The 11,963-nt window shown below is 44.2% G+C and overlaps 1 protein-coding gene across 1 annotated transcript in view; it reads right to left on the bottom strand.

Annotated features, from left to right (window-relative positions):
- Positions 1-851: 851 nt before the first annotated feature.
- Positions 852-11,963, bottom strand: part of NCL (nucleolin) — a 34,204-nt gene continuing 23,092 nt past the window's right edge. The window contains exons 11-15 of the mRNA XM_060767313.2: positions 10,033-10,153; positions 7,353-7,501; positions 7,140-7,266; positions 1,471-1,697; positions 852-1,356 (exon numbers count right to left, since the gene is read on the bottom strand). Coding sequence (XP_060623296.2) covers positions 1,274-1,356; positions 1,471-1,697; positions 7,140-7,266; positions 7,353-7,501; positions 10,033-10,153 — 707 coding nt within the window. The 3' untranslated portion in view covers positions 852-1,273. The remainder of the gene's footprint in view (positions 1,357-1,470; positions 1,698-7,139; positions 7,267-7,352; positions 7,502-10,032; positions 10,154-11,963) is intronic.

Genomic DNA, 11,963 nt, shown 5'->3' with positions numbered 1-11,963 from the left:
GGCTCTCACAGTCAGGAAGTTCTTCCTAATGTTCAGATGGAATCTCCTCTCTTGTAGTTTGAAGCCATTGTTCCGCGTCCTAGTCTCCAAGGAAGCAGAAAACAAGCTTGCTCCCCTCCTCCCTGTGGCTTCCTCTCACATATTTATACATGGCTATCATATCTCCTCTCAGCCTTCTCTTCTTCAGGCTAAACATGCCCAATTCCCTAAGCCGCTCCTCATAGGGCTTGTTCTCCAGACCCTTGATAATTTGAGTCGCCCTCCTCTGGACACATTCCAGCTTGTCAATATCTCTCTTGAATTGTGGTGCTCAGAATTGGACACAATGTGATTCCAGGTGTGGTCTAACCAAAGCGGAATAGAGCATGGGGTGAATGACTTCCCTAGATCTAGACACTATGCTCCTCTTGATGCAGGCCAAAATCCCATTGGCTTTTTTTGCCGCCACATCACATTGTTGGTTCATGTTTAACTTGTTGTCCACGAGGACTCCAAGATCTTTTTCACACGTACTGCTCTCGAGCCAGGCATCCCCCATTCTGTATCTTTGCATTTCTTTTTTTCTGCCAAAGTGGAGTATCTTGCATTTGTCACTGTTGAACTTCATTTTGTTAGTTTTGGCCCATCTCTCTAATCTGTCAAGATCGTTTTGAATTCTGCTCCTGTCCTCTGGACTATTGGCTATCCCTCCCAATTTGGTGTCGTCTGTCACTTGTATGGGGCAAAGATTTCCCAACACAACTAGATTCAGGTCTAGTCTCTTCACAAACTGCATAATTTGATGTCACACATATCTGGACATTATATGGCAATGCTATAGGTTTGTGTACCTGGACAGAAAACACAAGAGATCTTGTTTAGGCCCTTTAATCTGTCCAAGACAGTATGCTGAGACACAAACGATAAAACATTTTGCATTTTTACAGCAAGGAAAAAAAAACAAGGAGAAAAACCTACAGAAATGTGTAAGGAAGTTAATTTGTTTTTGTTTTTTTTACATGGGGGGTAAAACATTATAAATTCAGGACAAAGCACTGACACAGGTCGATTCCCACATTTTTGTTGCTTTTTAAAAAAAGTTCGTATGCGTAGCCAGGCAGTCAAAATGGCTGTTTTTTTTGTTTCTTTTCGCTGTTTTGTATTTTTCCAAGTACCTCTGAGTGGACTGCGACGCACCTTGGAATGTCCTCCGGAGGCTCTGTCATTTTTGCGGTGTCAGGGATTAAAAAAAGAAAACGCCAGAGTCCTTCCAGATTCGAGCAAAGCAAGCCACTCAGTCGTCAAACTTGATCTTCTTCCCTTGGGGTTTGTGGTCGCCGCCACCGCCTCGGCCTCCCCTGAAGCCCCCGCCTCGGCCTACGGAAACGGATTTTTGGGAATAGTTAGAAGCCAGCACGGCATTCAAAGGGTTTTTAAGTATGTGATCTGAACACAAGGCGCTGCTGCAGGCGTCTCCGCCAGGTCTCTTACCTCCGAAGCCTCTTCCGCCTCCGCGGCCGAATCCTCCTCTGCCGCCCCCTCGGCCTCCACCTCCTCTGCCTCCGCGACCGAAGCCGCCTCCGCCTCCTCCGCGTGACCCGTCACCCTTTGGCTTGGCGAAGTCGAGGGTCACCTTGTTTCCATCGATCTCTCCGTCCTCCATGGCTTCCTTGGCTGCTTTGGCGTCTTCTGCCGAACTGAAGTCCACAAAGCCAAACCTAGAAGGGGACAGAGGTCAGCTGAGAGTTGCAAATAAATAGTAACAACAACAACAACAACAACCATCATGTTCTTGTGGGTTTTTTCGGGCTATAGAGCCATGTTCTAGAGACATTTCTCCTGACGTTTTGCCTGCATATATGGCAAGCATCCTCAGAGGTAGTGAGGTCTGTTGGAATTAGGACAATGGGTTTATATATCTGTGGAATGGCTGGGGTGGGGCAAGGAGCTCTTCCCTGCTGCAGTTAGGTGTGAATGTTTAGCTGATCACCTTCATTAGCATTTGAAGGCCTGCCTGAGCCTGGGAAAATCTGTTGCTGGGAGGTGTTAATCTGTGCCTGGTTTTTTCCTCTCTGTTGTTTAGCTGTTATAATTTTAGAGTTTTTTAATACTGGTAGCCAGATTTTGTTCATTTTCATGGTCTCTTCGTTTCTGTTGAAATTGTCCACATGCTTGTGGATTTCAATGGCTTCTCTGTGTAGTCTGACATGGTGGTTGTTGGTGTGGTCCAGCATTTCTGTGTTCTCAAATAATATGCTGTGTCCAGGCTGGTTCATCAGGTACTCTGCTATGGTTGACTTCTCTGGTTGAAGTAGTCTGCAGTGCCTTTCATGTTCCTTGATGCGTGTCTGGGCGCTGCGTTTGGTGGTCCCTATGTAGACTTGTCCACAGCTGCATGGTATACGGTAGACTCCTGCAGAGGTGAGAGGATCCCTCTTGTCCTTTGCTGAACGTAGCATTTGTTGGATTTTCTTGGTGGGTTTGTAGATTGTTTGTATGTTGCGTTTCCTCATCAGCTTCCCTATGCGGTCAGTGTTCAGGCCATTATATGCTAATCAAGGTGGTCAGTTGAAACATTCACTCCTAGCTCCAGCAGGGAAGAGCTCCTTGCCCCACCCCAGTCATTCCACAGATATATAAACCCATTGTCCTAATTCCAACAGACCTCGCTACCTCTGAGGATGCTTGCCATAGATGCAGGCAAAACGTCAGGAGAAATGCCTCTAGAACATGGCTCTATAGCCCGAAAAACCTCACTACCTCTGAGGATGCTTGCCATAGATGCAGGCGAAACATCAGGAGAGAATGCCTCTAGAACATGGCTCTATAGCCCGAAAAAACCCACAAGAACCTAGCGATTCCAGCCATGAAAGCCTTCGACAATACAACAACCACCATCTCCCCAAAGGGGACTCGGGGTGGCTAACATGCCAAGCCCAAAAATAATCAGCAAAGTTAGAAACAAAACAACAGAAAAATTACATCACATCAAAATACATAAAATAACAGAATAAAATGAACAGTGCAAAATAACAGAATAAAATAAGAATCCACATCTGTACATAGAGCAATCAGGGACAGAAGGAACCCTGTTTCCTAGATCTACGTAGCTCAGGCATGGGCAAAGATATACTGATATATTGAGTTTTCCCCTCGCTTGAAACCTAAAAGAGATGGGTGTTAAGAGTAGCTCAGACCCAGTTCTTGATTATTAAGAAGTGCAGTTACTTCTTATTGTTGTAAATAAACCTTTTGTGATTTTTTTTAGAAGATTAGACTCTGCATGTTTCCCTCCTAAGAGAATTCTTTACAGCCACATCATATGGCGCTTCACACTCTGCTCACTGATGAGCCGATGCTCAACTTTTTGTATTTTTTTGGTGTTCTGCTATATTTTAGGGTAGTTTATTTATTATTTATTTATGACATTTATATGCTGCCCTTCTCACCCCGAAGGGCACTCAGAGCAGTTTACAAGATAGATAGATAGATAGATAGATAGATAGATACACACACACACACACAAATATATTATATTATTGTTGTTGGTTCATTCGTTCAGTCATTTCCGACTCTTCGTGACCTCATGGACCAGCCCACGCCAAAGCTCCCTGTCGGCCGTCACCACCCCCAGCTCCTTCAAGGATCCAGTCACTTCAAGGATGCCATCCATCCATCTTGCCCTTGGTCGGCCCCTCTTCCTTTTTCCTTCCATTTTCCCCAGCATCATTGTTTTCTCTAAGCTTTGTTGTATTATTAGCATAGTAAAAAAGGTAAAGGTAGTCCCCTGACATTAAGTCCAGTCATGTCTGACTCTGGGGTGTGGTGCTCATCTCCATTTCTAAGCCGAAGAGCCAGCGTTGTCCGTAGACACCTCCAAGGTCATGTGGCCGGCATGACTGCATGGAGCGCCGTTACCTTCCCGCCGTAGCGGTATCTATTGATCTACTCACATTTGCATGTTTTCGAACTGCTGGGTTGGCAGAAGCTAGGGCTGACAGAGGAAGCTCACGCCGCTCCCCGGAATCGAACCTGCGACCTTTCGATCAACAAGCTCAGCAGCTCAGTGCTTTAACCCACTGCGCCACCGGGGGCTCCATATTAGCATAGTACAATAATAATATATTATAATTATATATTTATATTACATGTAATATGACTAATAACATCACAATATAATGGTATAGTACAATATAGTAATATTTAATACTGATACTGCAGTATTATATTACACTGTTCTACAAATTTTCAGTTTTTCTCAGCTTTGGAAACGAAATGTACCGTTTCTTAATACATTTAACATGCTGAATTCAAATATAATAATTAAATGTGTTAATTGGCTCTGGTTTTTATGCAACAGCTATTTCAATTTTCTCCACAATAGGTAATTCGTTAATATTATGATAATGCGCCTAACCTTACTGCATGTATATAAACCGTGAATATTTACTAAATTTTAGTCAAATTACCTTGCCAATAGTTTATACATGAGAAATATTTATTTAATTAGTCTATTGTTTATGTTTGTGCAGCAAGAAACTATATGAGTAGGCCTAATGCAGTTGAAAAGTCTGAAAGTTTAAATGTTGCTTTAATTGTGACTTTAGTTTTTATCCTGTTTGCTTCTCTTGACTTTTCTTTTGTATTCAAGGAAAGGATTCCCTCTCGCAATGCTCCAGCAGGAGTCTGACAGCATTGACGGAGTCCATTGGCCTTGATCTCTTTTTTCCATACTGCTTTATTTTCACACGTGCGAGGCGTAACTACTAGGGCTGGGCGGTTTCGTTTCGTTAATTCGTTAAAAATTCGTTATTTTTTTGTTAACGAAGCGATAACGAACCATTCTGGAGCAACTTAAAAACGAAACGAATTTTTCAATTCGTTTCGTAAATGCTTCGTATTTCGTTATGTATTCGTTTCGTTTTGGTTTGAGGTCATTTCGTTATTATTTCCGCATGTCTGGGGCAAGTTTTATAGTTGTTTTTTGTTTAATTAGTGAAAAAAAATTATAATATCACACCAACAGTCAACAACAGAGGGAGAGGGAAGCTTCAGAAGTTCCCCCTGTCCCATTTGGAGGTTTTTTAGCATATTGCGCGGTCGCGTCCGCCATTAACGAATCGATTCGTTATTGTTTCGTAATTTTTTTACCATTTACGAAATTTCGTAAATATCGAACTTTTTTTTAAAAAAATTCAGAATTCTTTTAAATATCGAAACGCAAAAAACCCCAAAAAACGAATCGATTTTAGAAACAAAATTTTCCGTTGTTACCCAGGCCTAATAACTACAGTAAAAAGAACAATGTTAAACGATGTTTAACGATACTGTCTCCGTCTTCAACTGACTGACCCTCTCTGTTCAAAAGTCTGGCCTTATAGAGGGCTTTCTGGCTTTTGCACAAGGCACTAATACTGCGTCATCAAACTTTTTAGAATATTCTAGAATCTTCCATATTGTAAGTCGTAACATGCATTTTTTTCAACCATACGTGATCACGTGATTTGCTTATATCACAAAAACTAGAGCCAATATACATTTTTAAATGTCATTTTCATTTTCAGCACCCCAAAATCATAAAAGAACAATTTTCAGGCCTGCAACTTTTTCTCCGTTGAACAGTGTTATTAGCATAGTACAATATCAGTATTAAATATTACTATATTGTACTATACCAATTATATTGTAATGTTATTAGTCATATTACATGTAATATAAATATATAATTATAATACATTACATTATAATATTATAAATATTGTAAATATCTACCAGGGGTCCTCAAACTAAGGCCCGGGGGCCAGATACAGCCCTCCAAGGTCATTTACCAGGCCCTCGCTCAGGGTCAACCTAAGTCTGAAACGACTTGAAAGCAAACAACAACAATCCTATCTCATCAGCCAAAAGCAGAACCACACTTCCCATTGAAATATTAATAAGTTTATATTTTTTACAATTGTTCTTCATTTTAATTTTAATTTTAATTTTAAAGGACCAAGGCAGAGACATCTCCAGGTCATCCCCTGTTTGGGTATCAGCCAGCACCTCACGACTTAAATCAAGACATAGTTTTCTTAGATCTACAGAGACACTCGCTGGAACACCCCAGCAAGCGAGAGTCCAAAAGTGGCAGGCCCAAACCCAGAACCCCAATCAATGGCTGATACCAGATGAGAGACTCCCCCCTGGGCACTCAGAAGACTGGGTGACTTGGAAGGCGCTGAACAGATTGCGCTCTGGCACCACGAGATGCAGAGCCAATCTTAAGAAATGGGGCTACAGGGTGGAATCCTCGGCATGCGAGTGCGGAGAAGAACAAACCGCTGACCACCTGCTGCAATGCACCCTGAGCCCTGCCACATGCACGATGGAGGACCTTCTTGCGGCAACCCCAGAGGCACTCCAAGTGGCCAGATACTGGTCAAAGGACATTTAACCAAATACCAAATTTACAAAATCTGTGTGGTTTTTTTTCTTTCTTTTTTTCTTTTTAATCTCTGTTTGTTTTGCTCTGTTAGAATTGTAATACAATGGTTGCTGATGACACGATAAATAAATAAATAAATTCATTTTAATTATTGTATTGTTTTTAAGTGGGGTTTTTATTTTTGCACTACAAATAAGATATTGCAAACTGTGCATAAGAATTTATTCATGTTTTTTCAAATTATAATCCGGCCCTCCAACAGTTTGAGGGACTGTGACCTGGCCTTCGGTTTAAAAAGTTTGAGGACCCCTGGTATATACAATATACATATTATATTACATATTATTAGCAGAGCACAGTAAACAAGATGGAACTGTCCCCTGGCCCCCTCTCTCTTCACTCTGGCCCAGAGCGGCAGTTAGTGCTGGGGAGGGGTCCCTAACTAAATTGCTAACGTTTAGTAATTGTGGGAGTTGACATCTTAAAGACTTGTGGGAGGTTTGAAGTTTGCCCATGCCCAATGTAGCTCAAGGTGTTTTGCTTCCTGCCTTTGTCCTCCGGCAATGACCGCTTGCTCAGTCGAACAAACAGAAGAAGCTGAGGTCAGTACTGGAGCTTTTGCTCTTCTTCTCGTGCGAATCCACAGCCTGCCACTGGATTTTCAGCAGGAAGGAGCTCATTGAGAAGGACACAACAGGCAGATACTTAGCTTGAGCCAGAATGGACTGCTTACCCTTTGGAGGATCCGGTCTCTCTGTCGGTGACTATTCTTGCGCCGACAGAGCCATCGAAGGACTCCCTCAAGGTCTCTTCTGTGGTGTCTTCGGACAGGCCTTTGACGAACAGAGTCTTGCTTTGTTCTGGGGGTGGAAGACAAGGCGCTTCAGTTCTGCAAGTGATGCATTAACCTCCTGCCCCCAAATTCTACCCAAATTTAGCTACTTACGGCTAAATCCTCCTCTGCCCTGGTTCCTGTTCTGCCCGCCTTGTGTGCTGTACTCTAGTCTGATTGTCCGGCCCTCTATCTCTGTGTTGTTGCACGAATTCATGGCTTCTTTTGCATCCTCGGCTGTGGCAAAATCTACAAAGGCAAACCTAGGGAAAGAGAAGCAAAGTTGCAAATGGAAAGCAAATGGTCACGCGAGATATGCAAGTTGCTTACCTGTAACTGTGTTTCCTTGAGTGATAGTCTGTGAAATTCGCACATAATGGGGTTTTAGTTCTGCGCATGCGTCGCTGTTCGGAACCTTCTAGAATCTTGTCAAGAACATTTTGGCAGAGGCCCCGCCCACTCTCCCCAATATTATAAATGCCCACAGCGGGGACTGCGCCTTAGTTCTTGTGCCATGCCCGTCAGTCAGCGGGCGAGGACTCGGGGGCATGCTACCACCCGGTTGCATCCCTTTCTTCCCTTTTTAAAGCCCATCCTTGTGCTTGGGAGCTGATTTGAATCATAGAATCAAAGAGTCGGAAGAGACCTCATGGGCCATCCAGTCCAACCCCCTGTTAAGAAGCAGGAATATTGCATTCAAATCACCCCTGACAGATGGCCATCCAGCCTCTCTTTAAAAGCTTCCAAAGAATACAACAAAGGTAGACATTGTATATCCTGCTTGAACTACATAGCAAACTGATTAGAAACTATCAAATAAAATACAAAACTAAATCAGGAACGAATTAAGACATGTTTCCTGAACAAGCAATACATCATGTCAGCGCCTAATTACTAAGACCTGCTGCATCTTGCTTAAGGAGGATTGCACTGTGATCCAAGCCTTCCCCCAAGCCCCAAATGGTTTCCACGTATCCGAAAACATTGTTTTGTACCAGTGATTCTCAACCTGTGGGTCCCCAGGTGTTTTGGGCTACAACTTCCAGAAATCCCAGCCAGTTTACCAGCTGTTAGGATTTCTGGGAGTTGAAGGCCAAAACATCTGAAGACCCACAGGTTCCCAGATGTTTTGGCCTTCAACTCCCAGAAATGCCCTGCTTAGAGGGCTTTGCCTTTTTCACGGGCTCCGTCCGGTGCTCGCCACTCGCCTCCTGGCTGAGCTGAGGTGACTGAGAGGAGGTAGGGACGCCATTAGCCTCCGGTTGCAGAGGGGGCATCTCCTCGGGGGCTGGCCGCTTGTTCGGGCGGGTGGTGGTTGGAGCTAGGGCCCGCTCGTAAAGCAGAGCCTTAAGCCTGGATTCCTGATCTTTCCGAGCCCTGGGCGTAAATCCCAGGCAGACTTGGCAGGATTGGGGCCGATGGGATTCCCCCAAGCAGAGCAGGCACATAGAGTGTCCCATCTATGTCTGGAACGTTGCCGCCGCACGACCCGCATTTTTTAAAGAAAGAGGTAGTACTCATGGTTCAGAAAAACTGGCCTGAGATATCCAAATCCATTAGGGGTGAGAGAGAAGCAAAGTCTGTAAGCGAGCTGAGGTCGAAGAATCCAATAATATTTTTTTGTCGTGTCAGGAGCAACTGCTCCTGTTGTGAGAGAATTGGCCGTCTGCAAGGACGTTGCCCAGGGGACGCCTGGATGATTTTTGATGTTTTTATCATCCTTGTGGGAGGCTTCTCTCATGTCCCCGCATGAGGAGCTGGAGCTGATAGAGGGAGCTCATCCGCCTCTCCCCGGATTCAAACCTGCGACCTGTAGGTCTTCAGTGTTGCCGGCACGGGGGTTTAACCCACTGCGCCACCGGGAGCTCCAATCCAGTAATGAACAGTAGAAATGTAGGCCGAAAGACAGTCAAAGACTAGAGAGGTCCCTAAGCTGCTAACACGGAGAAAGGAACTAAGGCGCAGTCCCCGCTGTGGGCATTTATAATATTGAGGGAGAGTGGGCAGGGCCTCCGCCAAAATGTTTCTCTTATAAGATTCTAGAAGGTTCCAAACAGCTGCGCATGCGCAAAACTAAAACCCCATTATGTGCGTCTTTCACAGACTCCAGACAAGCCCTATCAGTTGCCCTCCTCTGGACCCATTCCAGATTATCAACATCTCCCTTCAATTGTGGTGCCCAGAATTGGACACAATATTCCAGGTGCGGTCTAACCAAGGCAGAATAGAGCATGGGGAGCATGACTTCCCTGGATCTAGACACTAGACTCCTATTGATGCAGGCCAAAATCCCATTGGCTTTTTTTGCCGCCGCATCACATCGTTGGCTCATGTTTAACTTGTTGTCCATGAGGACCCCAAGATCTTTTTCACAGAAGAAGAAAGTGGCATATAAAGTAAGTAAACAAATAAACCAGTAGACAAATAGTCCCCTGTAGTTGCGATGCAGCCTTGAAATCACCATACCACATTGGAACTGATGTTGTAAATGTTGCCAGTTTGATCCCACTTGAACTTACATGGCTAAACCCTATGAAATCCTGGGAATGGCAGTTTGGTGATCGAGAAGGCCAAGCTACAACTCCCATGGCTCCATAGCATGCAATAGTTCTGCCGTATCGACCCACTCCAAATCAGGGTGACTTTGTGAAGGAGATACCTCCAGGAACAACCCTAACAAGGTCTGGTTTAAGATTTACATTTCAGAAGGAGTCCTGCAGCAGCTTCGATTGGGGTCCGGTACCTTTCCCTCCTCTCTATCCCCTCCCTTCGCCAAACGCTGGGCACTTCTTACCCTTTGGGTCTTCCTTGGTTGTTCTGTGGGATCCTGATCGCTGAAGCCTTTTCAAAGACTTCCTGAAGGGATTCTTCGGTGGCATCGTAGGAGAGGTTGTTGACAACAAGAGTCTTTGAGTCTGCAGAAGGGAAAAGGACCCGAAGGTGTCAAAGTCGCAACTCAAGTGTGTCCCTTTCAACGAATTTCCCTGTAGTCTTTTGTTTTTAATTCATGACAAAAATGAGGGAAGAGTAAAGCAAAGGGAAGAAACTGCTCTCCTATTAAACAATACAGTGATTATGTATTGCCGAAGGCTTTCATGGCTGGAATCACTGGATTGCTGTGTGTTTTCCGGGCTGTCTGGAAATGTTCCAGAAGCATTCTCTCCTGAAATTTCGCCCACATCGATGGCAGGCATTCCCAGTGGTTGTGAGGAATGTTGCAAATTAGACAAGGGAGGTTTATATATCTGTAGAATAATGTCCAAGGTGGGAGAAAGAACTCTTGTCTGTTGGAAGCAAGTGTGAATGTTGCAATTAATCACCCTGATTAGTAGCCTTGCAGCTTCAAGGCCTGGCTGCTTCCTGCCTGGGGGGAATTCTTGGTTGGGTGGTGTTAACTGGCCAAGAGAAGTCACTGAAATCCACAAGTGGACGGTTTCAACAGAAAGGAGGAAACCATGAAAATGAACAAAATCTGGCTACCAGTATTAAAAAAAACTCTAAAATCAGGACAATAAAATAAGAACACTCAAAAAGCAGGGGAATTCCAAACAAGAAACCATCAGGGCCAGCTAAGATCTCCCAACTAAGGATTCCCCTAGGTTTTGAAGCTGCAAAACTTTGCAAAGCTAATCAAGGTGATTAATTGCAACATTTACACTTGGCTCCAACAGACAAGAGTTCTTTCCCCCACCCTGGACCATCCCACACATATGTAAACCTCCCTTGCTTAGTTTCCAATATACCCCACAACCTCAAGCTTTCAACAACCCAGTTAGAGCTGATTTATTCTATCCCTAGTTTTCAACAGACCTCACAACCACTGAGGCTGCTTGCCATAGATGTGGGTGAAATGTCGGAAGAGAATGCTTCAGGAACATGGCCAGATAGCCCGGAAAACTCACAGCAATCAAGTACAGTGATGATTTTTCTTCTATCCCATCTTTCTCATGATATGGGACTCATAGAAGTTTACAATAAAACTTATAACAAAATCTAATACAGAACTCTAAAATCCCGTGAAAACATTAATTTAAAAACACCGTGAACACATTGTCATAGAATCATAGAATAAAAGAGTTGGAAGAGACCTCATGGGCCATCCAGTCCAACCCCATTCTGCCAAGAAGCAGGAATATTGCATTCAAATCACCCCTGACAAATGGCCATCCAGCCTCTGCTTAAAAGCTTCCAAAGAAGGAGCCTCCACCACACTCCGGGGCAGAGAGTTCCACTGCTGAACGGCTCTCACAGTCAGGAAGTTCTTCCTAATGTTCAGATGGAATCTCCTCTCTTGTAGTTTGAAGCCATTGTTCCGCGTTCTAGTCTCCAAGGAAGCAGAAAACAAGCTTGCTCCCTCCTCCCTGTGGCTTCCTCTCACATAGTTATGCATGGCTATCATATCCCCTCTCAGCCTTCTCTTCTTCAGGCTAAACATGCCCAGTTCCCTAAGCTGCTCCTCATAGGGCTTGTTCTCCAGACCCTTGATCATTTTAGTCGCCCTCCTCTGGACATATTCCAGCTTGTCAATATCTCTCTTGAATTGTGGTGCCCAGAATTGGACACAATATTCCATGTGTGGTCTAACCAGAGCAGAATAGAGGGGTAGCATTACTTCCCTAGATCTAGACACTATGCTCCTATTGATGCAGGCCAAAATCCCATTGGCTTTTTTTGCCGCCACATCACATTGTTGGCTCATGTTTAACTTGTTGTCCACGAGGACTC

This window comes from Anolis sagrei, chromosome 3, assembly GCF_037176765.1.
Source record: "Anolis sagrei isolate rAnoSag1 chromosome 3, rAnoSag1.mat, whole genome shotgun sequence".
In the NCBI taxonomy this organism is placed as follows: domain Eukaryota; kingdom Metazoa; phylum Chordata; class Lepidosauria; order Squamata; family Dactyloidae; genus Anolis; species Anolis sagrei.
This window is presented reverse-complemented; position numbering and strand designations above follow the sequence as displayed.